The sequence below is a fragment of the Syngnathoides biaculeatus genome, chromosome 17 (assembly GCF_019802595.1).
Source record: "Syngnathoides biaculeatus isolate LvHL_M chromosome 17, ASM1980259v1, whole genome shotgun sequence".
NCBI classification, from domain to species: domain Eukaryota; kingdom Metazoa; phylum Chordata; class Actinopteri; order Syngnathiformes; family Syngnathidae; genus Syngnathoides; species Syngnathoides biaculeatus.
The window spans coordinates 503,616-527,720 of record NC_084656.1 but is presented as its reverse complement, the minus strand read 5'-3'; the positions used below and the strand labels follow the sequence as shown (position 1 = coordinate 527,720).

Sequence of the window (24,105 nt, the reverse complement as noted above, 5' to 3'; positions counted from 1 at the left end):
ACATGAACAAATAAGTACACTTTGTTTCCAACTATGTTTTGTTCACCCGTCTCCTTTTTGTAACATCCATGTAAATAAGGGGTATTTTTTCAACCAAATAAATAGAGGTACTGAGGAGAGGATAATCAGAGAGTGCAGTGGTGAATTGTATAAGACAGTTTCTCTCCTCTCTCCTCGAGAGACTTGCTGTTGCTGTTGGTTGTTACAAGAGACGAGACAAATATTCAAAGAGGTCATTCTATAGAATACAAGCTGAAAAGACGAGAAAAGATTGATGGATTTTGGCAATTTAACGTGATGGATGGTGCCCCAACAAAAACACACGACTGCGTCGTGATCACGTCATTTCAGGTAGGAATTATTCTTCTGAATCCAAATTCACAAGAAGCATTTATAATGCCAAGTTGGCTCATTTGAGAACAATGCGTAAAAAAAAAAAAAAAAAAGACAGGGAGTTGTCTCCAACATACACAGAAGGGTGTTGCAGCCACACTTTAAACTTCGGTAAACCTCTCCCCGACAGACTTTTTTTTTTTTTTTTTTTAATATGCATTGTTCACAAATGAGTCCAATGCATATTTAAAAAAAGAAAATAAACCGTCTGTCACAGTGATGTTTACGTAGGTTAACGTATGGCCGCAACACGCTTCCGTGTCCCAGCGGTTTTAGAAAACTTCTCCCTCCCCCTCAACATGTCACTTCCTGTCCTTCTCAAACACGGGTTACAACAATAACATGACAAAAGTATTTCTTTTCACAAATTAATAAAACACATTTAAATGCAAATCCCTCAAAAGAAAATAAATTCAGCACCCAATTTAACAAATATTCCACTACCTTGTCTAAAGAAAACCTATAACCTAATTGCTGCCCTCTTTATTTTAACTTTTAACTGTAGCAATTTTTTAACTGTGTTACACCGTCCCCTCTTTTAAACTGTCTGTGTCCTCACCAGACACTGACATAAGGGTTCTAAGGCATAAGTGTAGGGTTTCAATGTTTTCTTACTTCAATGACGATACCCCTATGCAGGATAGTTAAAGGTCTGTCACTGGACCTACCAGGCTCATTATATGATAGTTTAACGATTGGCTTAATGGCTCGTTTAGGTCTAGGCTCAGATCTGGTGTTCATACTGTCATCCCAGCCTTCAGAACCAGATTCTTCTACCTCATCTGAAACTTCAGGATCGTTTTCACATTCCACTTCACTCTTGTCCACCGATCTAAGGAAGGGTGTTTATCCTCTGGTAGATCAGCATTTGCATGTCCTTCATTGTTGCTAACATCCTCTGACTCAAGTACTTTCACACTTTCTGGGTCATGTGCACAATCACTGGCTAATTCAGGGCCTAGCTCTATGAGTGATAAAATACTCCACATCTGAGGATGAATCAGAGAAGTCCTGGAGCTCTGGAGTCTCTGAATTTAGGTTTTTCTGTTTCTTACAGATGTCTGGTCTTAGTTCTGATAGGTGGATTTTGGCTCTGGGTAACTGGTGGCATTCTGACAAACTGTCCAATCGGCAAAAGGTGATCCCTGTGGATTGTCTTTGTCCCTGGTCTACCATCTTCCCGTTTGAGTTTAAACAGAGGCAGGTTTGGAAGTCTTCCAACGACAACATAGGGTTCAGGAGCCAACTTCCTTTCTAACTTATGCTTTCCTCTCAGGCCCAAGTTCCGAAGAAGAACTCTGTTGCCCACCTCTATGGACTGAAAAATTAATCTTCGATCATATAACTGTTTGTTTCTCTGGTGCCTTTTGTCGGCAGCATCAGAGGCCAATTTGTATGCTTGTTTCAAATCTTCTTTAGGCTTGGACACATAGTGAGTGTGACATCCATCTTCTGTCCCATCAGGCGATGTTCCAAAAAACAGATCAATAGAAAGTCTTGCCTCCCTACCGAACATTAGATTGTATGGAGAGTATCGTGTTGATTCACACTTTGTCCCGTTGTATGCATGAACTAGATATGGCACATGTTGACTCTAGTTACGCTTCTTTTCTTGGCTCAATGTACCGAGCATGGAGATTGGAGTTCTGTTGAACCTCTCTGGCTGTGGGTCCCCTTGTGGATGATACGGAGTGGTTCATGACTTTCGTATCACCATCAAATTCAACATTTCTTTGATCAGTCGGCTTTCGAAATCTCTTCCTTGGTCTGAATGAATTCTGGCAGGAAGTCCACGATGTACAAAATATTTTTCCATTACAACCTTTGCCACAACTGAAGTCTTTTGGCTTTTGGTAAGAAAAGCTTGTGCATATCTCGTAAAATGATCTGTTACTACTAAGACAGGACTAATTCACTTTTAGTCTAGTTCCATGCAAAGGAGTTCCATCCACACGAGGTCCATGGCTCACAAGCTGGTGATATGGAGCAACCCTCTGTGCAGGAGTCTTGTGAATGAGGAACACACCACAGTTTTGGATGTGTTATTCCACTTCCAGTGACATGTTGGGCCAAAAGAATCTGGTCCGGAGCATGTTGACAGTTCTTTCCTGGAGCACGTTGACAGTTCTTTCGTGTCCAAGGTGTCCTAGATCATCATGCATAGCTTGCATGACCATCTGACGGAACTCCATAGGAAGGACGAGCTGACTAATGACCTCTCTGGAGGGCTTTTTACTGACATGGTATCACTGTCAATCTTTCATTGTTAACTTTCCTACTGCTCTTTTTAATCTAACTAATTCTGGATTATTAGGTAATTCAGGTCAGTGTCCATGCGTGAGGGCCTTGACAGCTGGTGCAATTGCTTCGACATTCACTTTAGCGCTTCCAGGACTCTGTTTGGACATCAGTTTAAGTGACTTGAACTCAACATGTGTGGTGTGCACATAGAGGTCTGGAACGCACTTTTAGGAAGCACCTAATTGAGTGATCTATACCGGTGTGGTACAAGCAGATTTTGGAATGCAGACCCGCTGGTAGGTCATCTTGACCCCAGACTGTAGCATGGTGACCCAGCCTTCATCTTCATCATTAGTCAATTGTCTAGACAACAAGTCAGTGTTGATGTTGTGTCAACCTGGTCTGTACTGTATGTCAAATTCATAGGTGGACAGGGCAGAGAGCCAGCAATGCCCCACTGCATTGAGTTTGGCCGTTGATAACATGTACGTAAGAGGGTTGTTATCGGTATGTACCGTGACTCTGGCTCCATACAAGTAGTCATGGAATTTGTCCACCACAGGCTACTTGAGAGGCAAAAACTCCAACTGATGTTTTAGGTAGTTTCGTTGTACTTGACTCTCGGGAGAGAGATCTGGCATTTGTCAGTCGAACGTTTGAGTCCAACCTCTCCAAGACGATCTGGGACTTGGAGTAGCCTTTCTTTGTGTTCTTCAATGGTTTTCCCGAACACAATTAGGTCATTAAGGTACACTAGCACTTGTAGAAGGTTCATGTCTCCAACAGCCTTTTCCATTAATCTCTGAAAGGTGGCTGGAGTGCCTGTAATGACTTGTGGCATCCTCTGAAATTGGTAGAATCCCAAAGCCCAAATGAATGCCGTTTTCTCCTTGTCCTCTTCGTGCATAGCTATCTGATAGTAACCTGATCGGAGATCAAGCACAGAGAACCACTGACTCCCACTCAAAGCATTCAGAGCATCGTCAATGCATGTGTTGTATACTGATCAGGTATTGTTCGGCTGTTCAATAATCGGTACTCTATACACATACTCACAGCCCCGTTGTGTCCAATTGTCCAGCATCATCAAAGGCCTGACGGTCTGATCCACTGCAAAGCTTTTTCCTTGTGCTTCAATGCAGGCCTTGCTAGCGTTTGCTCATCGCTAGCGTTCTCGTCTTCTTCCTCGTGGTCCACTACAGGCCTTGCTAGCTAGCGTGAGCTTATCGCTAGCATCCTAGCAAAGTTCCATGTATCCACTTAGCCTCTGTATTAGCGACTAACTCCACCACATTACGGCGTGATTTGAATAGTCCACTCAAACGACACAATCACAATTGAACTGTCAACAGTCCTTGTCGAACACGATCAATGTTGATAAACGTCTGCCCTTAACTCATCTTTTCTTCAAACAACCACTCATACTTCGCACTTAGTCCTGCTCTCTCTCTCTCTCATCTCTCTCTCTCTCTCTCTCTATCTCTCTCTCTCTCTCTCTCTCTCTCTCTCTCTCTCTCTCTCTCTCTCTCTCTCTCTCTCTCTCTCATCCCTCTTCTCCCATCCCCCTCAACACGTCACTTCATGTCCTTCTCAAACACTGGTTACAACAATAAAAGGACAAAAGTATTCCTTTTCACAAATTAATAAAACATTTAAATATAAATCCCTCAAAAGAATATAAATTCAGCACACACTTTATCAAATATTCCACCACCTTGTATAAAGAAAACCTATAATCTAATTGCTACCCTATTTATTTTAACTGTAGCAATTTTTTTAACTGGGTTACATGTGTAAATCTTGACGACTTACTCACCAGATACATGTTTATATCCAGTTGTCCAAGACAAGCGGAATCGGGTTAACACTCCAATTTCTTATCGGCAAAAACATAGACTAAATATGGGTCCTCTATGCCAAGTGTCTCTCATTTTTCCAGGTACTTTCGTTTATTATCACTTTCTAAATGTTTTACGGTATCGGACAAAACTCTGAGCGTCGTATAAGACGTCTCCAAACGACTTAGCAGAGAACAACGGTTTGTCTGACCGGCACTTACAGCCAGTGACGTTATTTGATGATGCAGGTGCACGAGGTCTACAGTGAAGAAAGTAAGTATTTGAACACCCTGCTATAGTGCAAGTTCACCCACTTAGAAATCATGTAGGGCTAAACATGACGGGCAATCTCAATCGGAGAGGAGCCCCATGCAAGATATCACCTCATGGGGTCTCAATGAACCTTAAAAAGGTGAGGAATCAGCCCACACGACAGGACTTGGTCAATGACCTGAAAAGAGCTGGGGCAACCGTTTCAAAGGTGACTGTTGGTTATACACCGTTCCATGCATGGTTTCAAACCATGCATGGAACGGTAGGTTACCGTGCTTAAACCAGCACATGTCAAGGCCCATTTTAAGTTTCCCAATGACCATTTGGATGATACAGAGAAGTCATGGGAGAAAGTTTTGTGGTCAGATGAGACCAAAATTGAACTTTTTGGTCATAATTCCACAAACCGTGTTTGAAGAAAGACGGATGATGAGTTCCATCCCAAGAACACCATCCGTACTGTGAAGCATGGGGGTGGTAGGATCATGCTTTGGGGTTATTTTTCTGCACATGGGACAGGATGACTCCACAGTATTAAGGAGAGGATGACTGTGGCCATGTTTTGTGAGATTTTGGGGAACAACCTCTTTCCCTCAGTCAGAGCATGGATGGGTCATGGCTGGGTCTTTCAACATGACCATGATCCAAAGCACACAGCCAGGAAAACCAAGGAGTGGCTCCGTAAGAAGCATATCAAGGTTCTGGCATGGCCTAGCCAGTCTCCAGACCTAAACCCAATAGAAAATCTTTGGACGGAGCTGTTTCTCACCCACAGCCCAGAAATCCGACTGATCTAGAGAAGATCTGTGTGGAGGAGTGGGCCAAAATCCCTCCTGCAGTGTGTGCAAAACTGGTGAAAAACTAAAGGAAAGGTTTGACCTCCATAATTGCAAACGAAGCTCTATGTACCAAATATTAACATTGGTGTTCAAATACTTATTTGCAGCTGTATCACACCAATAAATTGTTTAAAAAAAATCATACATTGTGATTTCTGGATTTTTCTTTTTATGAAAATTTCAGACACCTCCAGGATTTTGTAAGTGGGAGAACTTGTAATAAAGCAGGGTGTTCAAATACTTGTTTTTTTCCACTGTATACTAGGATGAAGGTTGAAGTTTATAAAACAGTGGTGATGCCAGCATTGATTTATGAATTAGAGAGTGCAACCGTAGAGACAACAGAAAGCAGAGCTGGAGGTGGCAGAAATGAAGATGTTGAGGTTCTCTCAAGTAGCAAGCAGGTTGCTTAAGATTAGAAATTAGCTCATTAGAGCCAAAGTTAGATGTTTTGGAGACAATGTTCGAGAGAGCAGACTTCAATGGTTACGACACTATCAGAGAAAGAGTATCATTAAAAAAAAAAGAACAAAAAAGCAACAACAACAAAGAACAAGACATCTCTGTCATAGGAACTATTCCTTTTAAGAGTTGTGCAAGATGGAAAATCTTCATTTAGAATAGATAAGAGATAAGTGTGTTAACGTCCCACAGTGTGTAAAGCTTGTACAGAGCACCTTACCGTTTGCGGTTCCCATTATAGACCAGTGCAAATGTGACTGGTGGACTATTGTGTTGTGTAGTTCTTTTGGTGCCATTGCGCTCCATGCTCAGAGTTTGCCTGCCTATGTGCCTGCTCAACAGCGTCGAGGTGGAACAGTTCTGCCGCTCCAAGGAGATCAACTCAAGGAGCGGCTCTCCCGGGAGAAATCCTATGTGAAACGCCGAGTGAAGGTCCTGCTGCTCGGTGCTGGCAAGAGCGGAAAGTTGACATTCCTTCAACAAATACGGATCATCCAGGCCAGGAGTTCGAGCAGAGAGCCCAGGAGGACTTCTGAGCCACCATTTACAACAAATGCTGCACGTCCAATGGGGGGACCCGAGCAAACAGCAGCGCGGCGACAAGTTGATGGCTTTTGACACTCACTCGTCCAAGATGGTCCACGTGTCTTCTGTCATCCTCCAGTACCTGTTTGCCCTCAAAACCCCGTGGGGGGACGCCGGCATCCAGAACGCCTACGCCCAACGTCGCGAGTTCCATCTGGGCGAATCAGTCAAGTATTTTTTGGATAATCTGGATAAACTGGGGAGCCGAGTTATCTGCCGAGTCAGCAGGACAACATACTGCCCCAAAAGACCCACAAATGGGATCCACGAGAACAACTTGCGAGTTGAAGAACGTCCCCTTGAAGATGGTGGACGTGGGAGGCCAGCTGTCTGAGTGGCGACGCTGGGTCGAGTGCTTCAACTCAGTCACCTCCATCCTCTTCCTCGTATCCTCCGCACGACAAGGTTCTGATCGAAGACCATCAGACCCACTGGCTGTGTGAGTCGCTCAACATCTTTGAGATCATCGTCAATAACCGGGTCTTCGCCAAGGTGTCCATCATTCTTTTCCTCAACAAGATGGACGTGCTGTAGAAGAAGTTGAAGAGCATGCTTCTAAAGGACTATAGCAGGTCTGACCACAGCCTGCCCGATATGCAGTTCATGGTGGAATGCTTCTGAGGCAGGCAGCGCGACCCCACCCAGAAGCCGCTCTACCATCACTTCACCACCGCAATCAACACGGAGAACATCTGGTTGTTGTTCCGGGACGTCAAGGACACGATTCTCCATCACAGCCTCAAGCAGCTCATACTCGAATGACCCTCTGTGCATGACCTACAAGGGGGACTGTAGAAGAAGAACCCAGTAGAACAGATCGGCTGCTTTTATGTTTGTGAGTCATGGTGGTGCAGCACTTACCAGATGTCTTTTGGCTACACGCTAAACCGGGGAATCGAGAGGACGCTCAAAGGTTTCAATTGTTCCTGTTCGTCTGTTTTTTTATGGAGTTTTTAAAATTTAATGGACCATCAAACATCAGCTTTTGTTCAGAACTTACTGAAAGGCAGCAATGTAGATGCTCTGGACAAAAACTCCTAAAACTTGGTGATCTCCTCCTCCAAGATGACATTCCTACTTTGTCATCCTCCACCACGCAGTTTATTTGCAGCTTCTTGATGCCGTAGCCCACCGGGACTAGTTTGGATGCGCTTCACAGGAGGCCGTCCATCTGCACTGAGCGCACGCACTCCTCCAGCTTGGTCATGTCTGTCTTATCGTCCCAGGGTTTGATATCCAAAAAGATTGACGACTTGCCGATCACGGTGGGCTTTGTGACCTTCTTGGTGGCGTACGCTTCACGCGCTCTTCTTAAGATGGGCCGCCGCCTCATCGTCGTTGCTGCCGAACAAGTTCACATCATAATCATCATCCCCATTTTCCTCCACCTGTTTGGCAGGAGCAGCTTGGACGGGAGCAGCCTTGACTCTCGGGGTAGCTGCGGGCACAGTGGTCTTCTTCAGCTGAGCCACTCTGGCCTCAAGCTTCTGCAATGTGGCCCTCATGTCGCCCACCACTTTGTTCTCCAATTTCAGGCTCTTCATCCGGGCAACTATCTCTTGCGCTCCTGAATGCTAGGACAACTGTTGCTGGTTGGGGGCGTGTCCATTGGCAACCTCGTAGAACTTTCTCTCCACAATACAAGACGAAAAGAAAAGACGTTTAATTCAAATTGATGCTTACGGCCATGATACACTGAGAACGCCCGATCTCATCAGATCTCGGAAGCTAGGTGGGTTTGGCCCTGGTTAGTACTTGGATGGGAGACCGCCTGGGAATACCAGGTGCTGTAAGCTTCTCTCCCCGGCTAAATGGAGAGGGGTTGGTGTCATGAAGGGCATCCGGCGTAAAATTGTGCCAAACAAATATGAGTTCATCTAAGATGACACGCTGTGGCGACCCCTAATGGGACGAGCCGAAAGGAAAAGAATAATTCAAATTCATGATGGCATTATATATACCCAACTATTTAAATGCAAGGGTGTAAAAAGTCACTATTAATCACATCACCTCGAAATCATCTTTGAGGAGTTTGAGAATTTACAAACTCAATTTCATATGATAGATATTTGTATACTACATTTGGATTGCGAAAGGAGTGGTATTGGATTTCTTTTTGCTGTCTTCCGTTTCCTGTCCCTCCTACTAGTAGTATAAATCATTGGATTTGGGAAATATAAGCTATATGGACTTGGTCTTACCATAGCCTTTCAGGTGTCCTGAGGACACAATAAAGTAATTGGTTTTCTTTCATCCTCAAAATCTTCTTAAGTTTGAAAATAAGGGGACATTAATTTTCTCATGGCACCTTAACTTATTTTATTTCCAGCTACCAGGCAAATGAGCGAGAGGAAGACCAAACAGAAGGTTGATGGATGTCATGAGGGAAAACATGAGGGCTTTTGGTGTTAGAGAGGAAGATGCAGGGATACGCTTCAATGGAAAAAGAGGACATGCTCTGGCAACTCGACAAGCTAAAAGGAAAAGCAGACCTTTACTTATTTTATTATTTTGGCATCACAAAAACACAAACACATTAAATTGTATTGATTTAGTGTGTTGAATAGAGAGGGAGTACAGTTCTACTTAATCATCCAAAAAAACATGCTACTTGTACACCTTGTGTGCAATATTGTCTTAATTTTTCACAATACATTTGTAACTCACACTAACACACCACCTACATGAAAAGGCAAAGCATGACAACACGATAACTGGACCAGAAAACAAGGTCTATTGAAGACATTTAAATGATTTGCGTATGAAGCAACCCTTGTGAGGATAAGCGGTAGAGAAAATGGGTGGATGGATGATGTCATGGACAATGTCGGCCCGATATGCAGCGCAGTGACATTTTTGTTTGTGATACCAAATAAAACACATGAGAATGTGAAGTGTTGGTAAATTATCCTACCTTTTATGAATTGTTTCCTTTTTGCAAGAGCAACTATTAAAATTGGAAGGTGAAGTGCAAGAAAGTACACAAGGCTATCAAAAGACAGGTGAATCTTCAGAAAAGACTATTTATGCATTGGTTTTTTTTTTCGGTGATCAAAAACAAAATTCATGGGTCGACGCTTTTTTCAAGGGTACAAGGGTTTTCTTTCTCACTACCAAGTCAAATTGGTGTTCAAATTGTAGTTGGTGGGGCACCTGTTGAGCGATGGCCTCATAGTTGTGAGGACCGGGGTTCAAATCCTGACCCTGCCTGTGTGGAAGTTTTTGCATGTTCTCCCGATTTCCTCCCACATCCCCAAAATTTGCATTAATTGGAGACCAACTGCCCCTAGGTGTGATTGTGAGTGCCACTGTTGTTTGTCTCCATGTGCCCTGTGATTGGTTGGTAACCAGTTCATGGTGTAACCTGCCTCCTGCCGGACGTCAGCTGGAATAGGCTCCAGCACTCCCGAGATCCTTGTCAGTATAAGCGGCTCCGAAAATGGATGGATCGATGAATGTAAACACATGGGTAAGTAAAGATTATTTCCATCTAAATGTTACACAAAAACTGAACTGTTCCTTCTCATGATCCTGTTACTCACAATAAAACTAATAACAGAAAACATGATAGTCATCTCTCAACATACATGATTATTAAACCTCAACATCTTTTAACTTCAGTTTTTAAAACATTTTGTTGAGGTGTGGAAAAACCTTTGAAAACAAACAACAACAAAAAAATGTATACAAATAAATATCCTGTACTTGGGTTAATAATCTCCTAATATAAATTCAAGGTCCTTAGCGAACATAAATACCTTAAAACAGGTGTCAAACTCAAGGCCCGGGGGGCAGATACGCCCCGCCGCATGAATTTATATGGCCCGCGAAGGTAAATCTTGTGTCTCAACTTCCATGACTTTCGTTTGAATCTCTACCAAAATTTTCACATCATAAATGAGAATGTTGAGATATTGCAAACATTTTTGTGTTACCGAACAACAATAGGTGTAAAACCCTTTCCCCTTGATTTCGGATTCCAAAACTAGTGTATAATTGTCATTTTTATGATGAGAAGGTTAAAGTTTTTTTTTAGGGTTTTACAGTCATAACGGCCCTCCGAGGGACACACTAAATACAATGAGGCCAGGGACAAAAATTAGTTTGACACCTCTGCCTTAAAACATAAGAGTGCACCAATGAAAACTGGAAAAAACACATGAAAAATTCTACTGAAAACTGGAAACACCACATGAAAAATGAACTAAGAAATTTAAACTGACATTTTGGACAATACATTTTATGCATTATATGTACAGAGATAGTGGCGATAGAATAAACATGAAAAATAAATTCTAATTTACTGAATAGCCAACAAATTCCAATAGTGTGTTTACTTATTGCAACAGGGCATGTTTTACATTTTGTAATTAAAGTTTATTACTACTGGGATTAAACCCCAAATTCCAGATCCCATAGAACATTTATTTTGCTGTGTACTCCTTCCTGGTATAGTCAAAAACATGTCCTCTATGTTGTGTCTGTCCATTATTTCATTTATCATTAAAATGTGCTTGTGTTAAAAGTATACCCCAAAAAGCTAAGAATGGACAACAAATATGCTTTGTGTATACTCACTTGAAAACAACAATTAAACAGAGGTCATCAATTACAGTGCCACATCAGAAAGGTCTTGGTCACAGAAGTATGAATAAGCTATACAATGAATGTTTTGCTAAATTGTACAACTGATAGCAGTGCATAAATTGATTTTTAGTGCATGAGTGTTTTGAGGATAGCAAGCGCTACATGTTATCAAGTTCAATTTAAAAGACTGTTTAAAGTTACAAATTATACATTTGACAACTTTTTTAACAGACCCACCCAAAAAAAAAAATGTTGCAAAGGCTGTAGGATTAACATTGCATTGTAGCATGAGTATATAGGATGTGGAATCTTTTCCACACCTACTATTTGGTCCTGGCCAACAAAAGCAAATTCAATAGGCCTCCACTTAATCATCCCAAAACAAGTTCTGCACATCCAGAAGGGTTGCCATCTTCAAAATATGTTTCTGCAGAATGCTGTTCTCCACCGTATCTTGTTTGGGGAATTCAGGATATGACTCAGGGAAGCTCTGTGCCTCCTGGAGGTACAAAAAAAGAGAAACAGCCATTACCTTTTTTTTTTTTTTTTTTTTTTTTTTTTTTTACAGAGAAGGCGACTGTTATGTTTTTATCTAAATCTATGTAGAAGTATTTAGAAAGATGTACATTTTGGACAATATTTTGTATTTTGAGTTATATTCATATTTGGGGTTAAACCGACTGGATCAGGGGTCAGCAACATTTAACGCTCAAAGAGCCATTTCGACCCGGTTTCTTCATGAAAGACAACACTAGGACGAGTACACTTTCTGACATGAAATGAAATTTTTGACATAAGAATTGAAGATTTTAGCATATACATATGTGAATTCAGAATACATCCCCTTGCTCAAACCAGCAAAATATGACAAAGCCGTTGTATTGCATTTATTGTATTCCATTTAAGACAATTTAATCACAAACACAACAATAACAAACACAAAATAGAAGTTCAAAGACCAAATAGTCACCAAAGTCGAACAAATATTCCCTAACAGGCAAATGTTCTTTCCAGCGAATATTCCAAGTGAACGAATGGTCCAGAAATGACCAAAAGACAAAAGGCAGAATGCTGCGTTGCTCTTTCAGATACTTCAGTGGCCTGCGTACATTGTGACCAAAAACAAACTCAAAGGTACTGAATCCTAAACTATCCTGAACTGATTCCCTGACAGCAAACAACAAATGCTAAGTCTTGATCATATTCTTCAAAGTTTTATGAAACTTCTCTAATGCTCCCTGTGACTCTGGATGATAAGCCCTGGATTTAACCTGTTCTATGCCCAACTGATACATTGCTTGTTGAAACAGCTTGGATATAAAATTTAAGCCCTAATCAGACTGAGCATCTTTTGGCAACCCCAATAAGGTGAAAAATTTGATCAAAGCCTTGATGATCACAGGAGCAACAATCCGACGAATAGGAATAGGCTTCGGAAATCTGGTAGAAGAATACATTATGGTGAGAAGATACTGATTACCGGATCTGGATTTTGGTAGTGGACCAACACAATCAATGATAATGCGACTGAAAGGTTCCTCGAAAGCCAGTATAGGTTTTACAGGAGTAGGAGGAATTTTCTGATTTGGTTTACCAACAACTTGGCATGCATGACAGGTCTTACAAAATTCAGCAATATCCTTCTTAAAGCTGGGCCAAAAGAAATATGCTAAAATTTTCTCACAAGTTTTGTTTACTCCGTGAAGACCTGCCAAGAGACTTTCATGTGCCAATGAAAGTCCATGATCTCAAAAAACCTTTGGAACCACAATTTGACGATGTAATTTCCATTCATCCTCACAAGGGTCGCGAGAGTGCTGGAGCCTATCACAGCTGTCAACGGGCAGGAGGCGGGGTACACCCTGAACTGGTTGCCAGCCAATTGCAGGGCACATAGAGACAGCCACACTCACAATCCTACCTAGGGGCAATTTAGAGTGTTCAATTAACGTTACATGTGTTTGGGATGTGGGAGGAAACCAGAGTGTCCGAGAAAAAAAACCACATAGGCACGGGGAGAACATACAAACTCCACACAGGCCGGGCTGGGATCGAACCCGCGTCCTCAGAATGTGAGGTCAAAACTTTACCAGCTAATCCACCGTGCCGCCTCGATACAGTACGTATATATATAATATATATATATATATATATATATATAATATATATATATAATATATATATATATAAAATTCAATAACAAACACAACAATACAACACAAAACAATCACGAACTAACACAAAATAGAAGTTCAAAGACCAAATAGTCACCAAAGTCAAACGAATGTTCCCAAACGGAAATGTTCCGCATATGATTACATTACAAATCGGCCATGATTTCTTTGTTTGCGCACAGAATACGTCACATCCGCGCAAGTAGGTTATGTGACTCGCCAAAATGGCAGAGCTGATAAAAATTCGGAATTGCCAATAAAAATCTTCTCAAAACACCATTAAATGATATCGGGTGAACCTCAAATTTTTAAGGTACAGTACATGACCTATCGGATTAAGGCTTTTCATTGTTTAGCGAAGTATTCCTTGAAACACAAGTTACAATAATAAATTGACAAACAAAAGTATTTCCTTTTCACAAATTAATAAAACATTTAAATACAAATCCCTCCAAAAGAAAAATTCAGCACATACCTTACATATTCCACCACCTTGTATAAAGAAAACCTATAACCTAATTGTTACTCTATGTATTTAAAGTTTTAACTGTAGCAATTTTTAACTGGGTTACACGAGCTAACTTGATGGCCTAAATCCTCACTGTTAAAACTGTTAATGTACTAAATTATTTATTATAATAACCCTAACCCTAACAATGGCAATGAGTGGTTTCTTTAACTAGTTAAAGTTCCACTTATTTCCCATTTTTCTTGCAGTAAATGGCTCTGATATGATGTGCACGTGCAACTGCACAGGCAAATGTTGCAAATCTCAACTGATTCTCATTTAGCATTTTCAAGTGATAATCATTAGGAGCATATTAAATAGATTCATCCATACATTTTCTTGTGCTTATATGAAGTCAGGTAACAGGGGCAGTAAGTTTAGCAGGGAAGTCCAGACATCCCTCTCTGCAGCCACTTCCTCCATCTCTTCCATGGGGATCCCGAGGTATTCCCAAGCAAGCCGAGAGACAGTAGTCTTTCCAGCGTGTCCTGGGTTGTCCCCAGTGTCTCCTTCCAGTGGGACATGCCTGAAACACCTCACCAAGGAGGGATGCAGGGTATATGGTAAAGAGGTGCTACCTCATCTGGCTCCTCTCAATGTGGAGGAGTAGTGATTCTACTCCAAGGCCATCCCGGATGACCAAGGTCCATCTCTTACGTAGAGCCTGGTCACCATGCGGAGGAAACTCATTTCGGCTGCTTTAATCCGGGATCTTGTTCTTTTGGTCATGACCCCACAGCTCGTGACCATAAGTGAGAGTGGAAACATAGATCGACTAGTAAATTGAGAGCTTTGTCTGTCAGCTTAGCTCCTTCTTCACCACAAAGGACCGATACAAAGTCCGCATCACTGCAGATGCTGCACCGATGCGGCTTTTATATCTCCTTTACCATTCTTCCCTCACTACTGAACAAGACCCTAAGATATTTGAGTAAACTCCTCTACTTGGGGCAGGATCTTGTCCCAGATCAGGAGAGGACACTCCAGCCTTTTCCAACTGACAATAATGGTCTCAGAGTTGGAGGTTTTGAGGGTTCCCAGCTTCTTCACCCTTGGCTGTGAACCACAAGTGAGAGTTGGCGATCACAGCTTGATCAACCGACAAAACCATATCAAATGCAAAAAGCAGAGACGCAATACCTTTAAGGCAACTTAGTCAGATCCTGTCTACACCTCAGCTTTGCCTAGAAATTGAGTCCATAAAAGTTATGAATAGAATCTGTGACAAAGGGAGCCTTGGGGAGCCCAACCCTGACCGGAAACGACTCCGACTTATTGCCAGCAATGTGGACCGAACTCTGACACTGGTCGTACTGGGACTGGACAGCCCGTATCAAGGAGTTTGCCACCCCATAATTTTGAAGCCTTCATCCATGAGATTCTCTGAGGGACACAGCTTCTATAAGTCCACGAACCACAGGTAGACTAGTTAGGCGAACACCTCGAGGACCCTGCAGAGAGTGTAGAGGTGGTCTATTGTTCACAGCCAAGACAAAAACCACACTGTTCCTCTTAAATCTGAGAATAAACTTCCTGACGGACCCTCAACTCCAGTAACCCTGAAAAGACCTTATCACAACAGGCAACGGCTACCTTATAGCCACAGCTCCAGGTCAGCCGCCTTGGTCCACTTGGACTCAATGGCTCCAGCTCCCCTGAGACATGGGTGAAGCTCTGCTGGAGTGGGGAGTTGAAACTCATGGCAGTGGATTCTGCCAGATGTTCCCAACAGACCCTCACAATACGTTTGGCCATATGAGGGTACTATTCGAACAATCTTCTTTACCACTCAAGACTTCCTTCTGCATGCAGTACCACAGTTCCTCTCTTGGTACTCTGTCATTAGCTTTCTCGAGATCCAGACACAATGTGGCTCATTCTGACCTTCTTGGTACTTTTCCATTAATATCCTCAAGGCAAATAATGAATCTTTGGTACTCTTTCTCGAATGAAACCATAGTGTTGCGAGCAAATTCTCACATCTGTCCTGAGTCTATCCTCCACTACTCTTTCACATAACTTCCTTGTGTGGATGATCAACTTTATTCCTCTATAGTTCCCACAGCTCTGCAAATCGACTTTTATTTTTAAATGGGCACGAGCACACATTTCCTCGCTTCCTCCCTCGGGCTTCTTCTCATCCGCTGGAATTCTGTGAACAAGTTGGTCAAAAACTCCGCAGCCACCAATCAAAAATGCTTCCATACTCGACAACAATAACATCAGGAGCAACTGGCTTTCCATTTTTCAGCCTCTGTAGTGCCTTTCTAACTTTGCCTTCACTAATCATTGGCAGTTTCTGGTCTACCACACTTCCCTCTTCTACTCTTACTTCTCTCTCATATTCTTCATTCATGAATTCAGCGTACTCTTTCCATTTATCTGGCAAACTGCTGGCATCACTCAACATTTTCATCCATATCCTTAATCATTCCAACCTTCTCCATATCCTTCCCATTTCTATCCCTCTATCTGTCTCACCTTCTTTCGTGTCCAACCTGGTGTACATCTACTCATATGCCTCGTTTAGTTTTTGCTACCTCTACTTTTGCCCTACGTTGTATCTAAATGTATTCATTTCTCCTCTCCTTGTTCCTCTAAGTGTCACACTTCTGCGCTAACTTGTATATAATGTACTTTGGCGTTTAACCACCACGTTTCCTTCTCTCCTTTCCTACCAAAACATTACATTAACTATAACTACTCTTGCCTGTGTCTCTGATCACCTTGGCTGTAGTGCTCCAGTCTTCCATGAGCTCCTCCTGTCCACAGATTTCAGATTCAGATATACAAATATCCTGTCTCACCTCTTGCCATCAATCTTCCTTTCACATCTTCCACCACATGGTTCTCTGCTCTGCCTTTGTCTTCTTAATCTTCCCTCTCACCACCAGTCATCCTACACACTATCATCCTATGCAATTTATAATCATCAGAATCAGATTTAATGGCCACGTATGTAACAACACACAAGGAATTTGTCTCTGGCAGTCATTGCCGCCCTGGTACAACATTCATGTTGAGTGATGAGAAGAACAGTGAACAACTACCAAGAACGAAGAACAAAAGATATTGAATTAACAGGAAACTATTTCTTATAAGAGTCACAGTTGTGCAGTGATGCCGAGTCTTCTAGCATTTAGAGCAGTTAGAGTGCATCAACGCCCCAAATTTTGTTATCTTATACAGAGTGCAGCCCCAAACTAGATTGTGATGGAGGTAGACAGTATTGATTCGATGACCACTGCTTAGAACTGTTTCAGCAGCTCTTGTGATAGGCTGTGGTTTCTTGGAAGCTGCAAGTTAGCACGTTAGGCAAGTTAAAGGGCATCATTTGTTGGGCTTTTTTGAGGATGGAGTCGATGTTCGTCTCCCACCTAAGGTCCCGTGAGACTGTAAGAACTTGAACCTCTCAACGGTTGACACAAGATTTGGAAAGCATGAGGGGCAGCTGTGGTGAAGAATACCCCCTGAAGTCCACAATTGTTCTGCAGTATTTAAGTGTAGTGTCGTAGAGTCCAGCTACACTCTCCCCTACCACTCCCTTACAAACACTAACCTTCAGATTAGATCGCCTGCACAAAATGCCATCCACCTGCCTCTTCTGGAGGAAAATAAATAAATAAATACATAAATCACTCCAGCCTTTTCAATCCTCATTGAAAAGTCTACCAACCCCTATCCCAGAGGAAATTAACACCCCAGTTGGGTTACATCTGAGGATTGTATGAATGAAAAAACAAAACAAATCAACTTTCTACTTTGCCTTCAGACCAGACCTTTTTTACTCAAAAAAGAGAGTCTCGTCCAGTTTCACCACTGTTTCTTCTATTATTCACATACCCCGACATTCATGAAAGCAACAGCACTTAAAAATACCGCATTGTAGGTGCATGTCCACTGTGAGAGAGAAAATCTAAAAATAAAAATCCAGAAATCACAATGTATGATTTTTTTAACGATTTATTTGTGATACAGCTGCAAATAAGTATTCGAACACCTGTTTATCAGATGGAATTCTGACCCTCAAAGACCTGTTAGTCACCTTTAAAAATCCACCTCCACTCCATGTGTTCTCCTGAATCAGATGCACCTGTGTGAGGTCATTAGCTGCATAAAGACACCTGTCCACCCCATACGTAAGACTCAAACTTGAAACATGGCCAAGACCAAAAACCTGTCCAAAGACACCAGAGACAAACTTGTACAACTCCACATGGCTGGAGAGGGCTACAGAGAAATTGCCAAGCAGCTTGGTGAAAAAAGGTTCACAGTTGGAGCAATCATTAGAAAATGGAAGACGCTAAACATGACGGTCATTCTCAATCGGAGTGGAGCCCCATGCAAGACATCATCTCCTCGGGTCTCAATGATCCTTAAAAAGGTGAGGAATAAGTCCAGGACTACACGACAGGACTTGGTCAATGACCTGGAAAGAGCTGGGACCACTGTTTCCAAGGTGACTGTTGGTTATACACTAAAACGTCATGGTTGGAAATCATGCATGGCACGGAAAGATCCCCTGCTTAAACCAGCACGTCAAGGTCCGTCTTAAGTTTGCCAATGACCATTAGGATGATACAGAAGAGTCAGGGGAGGAGGTTTTGTGGTCAGATGAGACTAAAATGGAACTTTTTGGTCATAATTCCACTAACAGTGTTTGGAGGAAGACAAATGATGAGTTCCATCCCAATAACACCATCCCTACTGTGAGGCATGGGGGAGGTAGCATCATGCTTTGGGGGTGTTTTTCTGCACATGGGACAGGACGACTGCACTGTATTAAGAAGAGTATGACCGTGGCCATGTATTTTGAGATTTTGGGGAACAACCTCTTTCCCTCAGTCAGAACATTGAAGATGGGTCATGGCTGGGTCTTTCAACATGACAATGACCCGAAGCACACAGCCAGGAAAAACAAGGAGTGGCTCCGTAATGTAGGGATTTGCGAGTTTGGACCCTATGCGTGTTCACGAGTCGAGGAAGATATGACCAATGATTAGAAAAAATTAACAGCAAATGGATTTATTATAAAGGAATGTGCAGTACAGACGTCCGGGTCTTATCTAGGTATCTGCCACACACGAGACGTGGGTCTTCTGGCAGGATAGCCAAAGAAGAAGACAAAAGCTGCCCGGTAACACAAGCTTTTTATATGTATGGGTCCATGGTAGAAGTGGCTGCCCCCACCGCAGTCATATCCTGGGCCAGGATGGTAACTTTCCTCTCCTTATCGGCCATCGTTCGTCTCCACAGCAACGCCTGGGAGAGGAGGATGGCGCCAGCCGTTTTTCTGCGTCCAAAGATCAAGGACAACCACCGGCTCCACAACACATCCTTGTCTGATTGGCAAATGGGCAACACTTCATCCGTTGATTAAATGTATAAGGTTATATTTAAGCAAATAATCAAAGTGCAATAAAAGTAAAATAGTCTTCAGTAAGTAGCATATCAAGGTTCTGGCATGGCCTAGCTTGTCTCCAGACCTAAACACAATAGAAAATATTTGGAGGGAGCTGAAACTCCGTGTTTCTCAGTGACAGCCCAGAAATCTGTCTGATCTAGAGAAGATCTGTGTGGAGGAGTGGGCCCAAATCCCTCCTGCAGTGTGTGCAAACATGGTGAACAATTACAGGAAATGTTTGACCTCTGTAATTGCAAACAAAGGAAAAAACATTGGTTTTCTCAGGTGTGCAAATAGTTATTTGCAGCTGTATCACACAAATAAAAAAAAAAAAAAAAAATCATAAATTGTGATTTCTGGATTTTTCTTTTTAGATTATCTCTCTCACAGTGGACATGCACCTACGATGAAAATTTCAGACCCCTCCATGATTTCTAACTGGGAGAACTTGCAATATAGCATGGTGTTCAAATACTTATTTTCTTCACTGTATATCTAGGGGTTCTTGTGAAGAAGATCAGTCTGGAAGTTGATATACACCAGCTCTACACTCTCAGATTTCCTCAAGGATACATTGGATAGCTCCAAACAGTTTACCCATGTTTTGTGGACTTGGATAAGGTGTTCAACCGTGTTCCTCAGGGAGTACTGTGGAAGGTGCTCCGGGAATATAGGTTACTGGACTCCTGAATAAAGGCTGTTCGGTCCCTGTACAACCAGTGTCAGAATTTGTCCATACTGGCAAGAAAAAGTTGAACAAGTTTCCAGTGAGAGTTGGACTCCATCAAGGCTGCTTTTTGTCACCAATTCTGTTAATTACCTTTACAGCCAGTGTCCTTGCGTTTTGCATGCAGGTCTTCATCAAGTCATAACCTTCAACTTTCGGTGATGCGGTCCACAGCAGAGTGTGAAGTGTGATGACAATCAGCACCTTAAAATCTGAGACCATGGCCCTGAGCTGAAAAAGGGTGGAGTGCCCTCTCCAAGTCATAGAACACATCCTGCCTCAAGTGGAGCAGTTCAACTGTCTTTGGATTTTGTTCACGAGTGAGTGAAGAATGAAGTGCATGATGGAGTGGCGCATTGCTCCAGTGTCTGCAGTGATGCAGACTCTGTATCTGTCGGCCGTTTCAAAGAAATAGCTGGGCCATAAGGAAAAGCTCTCAATTTACCTATCGATTTACGTTCCTGCCCTCACCTGTAGTCCTGTGGGATGTGACCAAAAGAACAAGATCCTGGATACAAGTGTCTCAAATGAGTTTCTTCTGCAGGGTGTCCGGGCTCTCCCTTAGCTATAGCGGAAGAAGCCCAATCATCTGGTTGGAGCTTAGAATCAAGATGCTGTTCCTCCGCATCCAGAGGATTCAGATGAGGTGGGCCAGGCATCTGATTAGGATGTCCTCCTGACGCCTTCCTTGCGAGGTGGCGGAAGGAGGCCTCAGTGATGACACAGGACATACTGGAAAGACTCTCCTGGTTGGCCTGTGAATAGCTCGGGAATCCACTGAAAGAGCTGGATGAATTGGCTGGGGAGAGGGAAGTCTGAGCTTCCCTGCTTAAGCTGCTGTACCCCTGACCTGACCTCGGATAATGACAGAAAATGGATGGATGGATGGAAATCTCTGGCATTTGCTAACATCTCTTAGGACAAATTTAAAGAAGAATGTGTCATTGCAACAGATTTGAAACTTTCAAAAGAGCACTTGGATGTTCTACAATGCAACTGATAAACTTTTAAGTCTACAGATGAAACAAAAGTTGAGCCGTTTGGAAGCAACACAATGTTATATGTTGAGGGGGGAAAAAAAAGTCCACGATACACCGCCAAAACCGCATCTGACCTATGAAGTACAGTTGAGGTGGCGTCATAGTTTGGAACTACTTTTCTACCTATTGGACTAGACACATTGGTCTCATCGATAGAAAAAGGAATTCACAAGTTTAACATGCAATTTTGCAAAAACAACCATCAGTCTATAAAATAATGGTTACAAGTTCGATGTAATATCTAGAAGAATGATCCAAAACTCCCCTTGGCCGATGTGCAAGTCAGATCTGGAACTACAGGAAAAGTTTAGCTGAGTTTAATGGTGCCATAGGAAGTTGAACCACATTTTAAAAAGTGTGCAGATACAGTTTATTGTTTTTCATGCTGTGGGGCTGTAAACACATGGAACGATATGATCATGTGTGTGTATTAGTGCAAAAAATGGAAAAAACTGTCTTTGTCCATTGTTGGGACTTAGATAAAGCTCAGATCACATTTTATGACCAATTTATGTAGAAATACAGGTAATTCCAAAGGATTCACAGACTTTTTTTAACTGTAGAAAAGAACTATTGACTTTGAAAATGTATTTTATACTATATTTCTCCTGCATGGGATGACTTGCTCAGGTTCTCTCATTGCAATTGGATCATAAGAACTTGAAGAAACGGGTACTATTCCATTCAAATCCAACACAATTTTTGGCACCCCTCAGTTCAAGGAAGAAAAACCTACAATGCTGACAGAAGTAAGCTGAAGCAAAAAATAAAATTTTTAAAAAAGTAATTCTGCTGCAACAGGAAGAACTAAAATCTACCACAAGACTTGACTTACCCGAAAGACTTTATGCAGTCTCAGTGTAGCTGAACAAAACACAAAGCGGATCAGCAGCAGTCGAAGAAATTCATCACCAAAGAATTGTAAAAAGGCTTGATCTGTAGGATTACAAAAAAGAAAATATTATTTTGAAGAATTCAAAGTCTAGCTAATGAGGTGTTGTGGACACAAGAAGTAAATGTAGAAATGTTTTTTTTCTTCTGTGATTTAATTCTGAGAAAAATATCGGATGTCTCAACAGACAAACAACAAAAATTTGAAAAACATTTATTGCATTTGCAAAGACCATTTAACATTCATTCATTCACCTTCACTTCTGCTTATTCTTTTTTGGGTCGTGGGCGTCCTGGAGCTTATCTCAGGCATCTTTGGGTGCGAGACGGGGTACACCCTGAACTGGTCGACAGCCAATCACAGGGCACGTAAAAACAAATAACCATTCACACTGGCATTCAGACCTGTGGGTCATTTAGAGTCTTCAAATTGATGCATGTCCCCGTAGAAAACCCACACGGGCACAGATGGGGAGAACATACAAATTCCGAATAGGTGGGGCCAGGATTTTAACATTGGTCCTCAGAACTGTGAGGTTTAATGTGGTAAACAGTCACCACCGTGGCACCCGTGCAAAATTCCTCAGCAAATTTCACCAAAAAGAGGCTGATCGTTACAAACAAAGCATACACAGTATACACATAGTAGTACAACATGGACAAAACTGTTGGTTACCCTTCCATTAAAGACAAGAGCAGACAGACAGAGAGACAGAGAGACAGAGAGACAGAGAGACAGAGAGACAGACAGACAGACAGATAGATAGATAGATAGATAGATAGATAGATAGATAGATAGAAGATAGATAGATAGATAGATAGATAGATAGATAGATAGATAGATAGATAGATAGATAGATAGATAGACAGTGTGTGTGTGTGTTAACCTGCAGGGAGTCGCAGAGGGTCGGTAGAAATTCAGCTACTGTGGGTCGAAGATGAAGAAGAGCAAAGCAGATTCTTCAGGAGAAAGAGGAAAGCACAGAGCCTCCAACTGAGTGTAGGGACTTTGAATGATGGGACTATGACAAGAAAAGCTCAGGAGTTTGTTGACGTGATGATTAGGAGAGTCATATTAAAATTAAAAAATATACAGTGCCTTGTGAAAGTATTCAGCCCCCATGAACTTTTCAACCTTTCGTCACATTTCAGGCTTCAAACATAAAGATATAAAATAATTATTTTTTGGTGCAGAATCATTAACAAATGGGATAGAATCGTGAAGTGGAACTAAAATGTAATGGATATTTTATATTTTTTTTAACAAATAAAAAAGTGAAAATTGGGGCGTGCAATATTATTCGGCCCCTTTACATTCAGTGTCGCAAACTCACTCCATATGTTCAGTGAGGATCTCTGAATGATCCAATATTGACTGATGATGATAAATAGAATGCACCTGTGTGTAATCATGTCTCCGCATAAATGCACCTGTTCTGTGATAGTCTCAGGGTTCTGTTTAAAATGCTGAGAGGATCATGAAGACCAAGGAACACACCAGGCAGGTCCGAGATACTTTTGTGGAGAAGTTTAAAGCCAAATTTGGATACAAAAACATTTCCCAAGCTTTAAACATCTCAAGAAGCACTGTGCAAGCAATCATATTGAAATGGAAGGCGTATCACACCACTGCAAATCTACCAAGACCCACCTGTCCCTCAAAACTTTCACCTCGAACAAGGAGAAGACTGATCAACGATGCAGCCAAGAGGAGCATGATCACTCTGGATGAACTGCAGAGATCTACAGCTGAGGTGACAGAGTTTGTCCAGAGAACAACAATCAATCAGTCGGTGTGCTTTTCTTCAGCAGGGACAGGGAAGATAGTCAAAATCGATGGGAAGATGAGTGGAGCCAAATACAGGACCATTTTGGAAGAAAACCTCTTGGAGTCTGCAAAAGACCTGAGACTGGAACAAAGATTTATCTTCCAACAGGAATTTTTCTTCTTCTTCTTTTCCTTTCGGCTTGTCCCGTTAGGGGTCGCCACAGCGTGTCATCTTTTGCCATCTTAGCCTATCTCCTGCATCTTCCTCTCTAACCCCAACTGCCCTCATGTCTTCCCTCACCACATCCATAAACCTTCTCTTTGGTCTTCCTCTCGCTCTTTTGCCCGGGAGCTCCATCCTCAGCATCCTTCTAC

At 42.1% G+C, this 24,105-nt stretch overlaps 1 protein-coding gene and 3 pseudogenes across 2 annotated transcripts in view; 2 read left to right on the top strand and 2 right to left on the bottom strand.

Annotated features, from left to right (window-relative positions):
- Positions 1-4,714: 4,714 nt before the first annotated feature.
- Positions 4,715-7,493, top strand: LOC133491114 (guanine nucleotide-binding protein subunit alpha-13-like; annotated as a pseudogene).
- Positions 7,472-8,278, bottom strand: LOC133491113 (elongation factor 1-delta-like; annotated as a pseudogene).
- Positions 8,279-8,308: 30 nt separating this feature from the next.
- On the top strand, positions 8,309-8,427 carry LOC133491281 (5S ribosomal RNA; annotated as a pseudogene).
- Positions 8,428-9,101: 674 nt separating this feature from the next.
- scai (suppressor of cancer cell invasion) overlaps positions 9,102-24,105 on the bottom strand; it is a 188,826-nt gene continuing 173,822 nt past the window's right edge. For both annotated transcript variants that reach the window (XM_061800572.1, XM_061800573.1), the window contains 2 exons: positions 21,907-22,007; positions 9,102-11,717 (listed from right to left, as the gene is read on the bottom strand). In XM_061800572.1, coding sequence (XP_061656556.1) covers positions 11,586-11,717; positions 21,907-22,007 — 233 coding nt within the window. In that variant the 3' untranslated portion in view covers positions 9,102-11,585. The remainder of the gene's footprint in view (positions 11,718-21,906; positions 22,008-24,105) is intronic.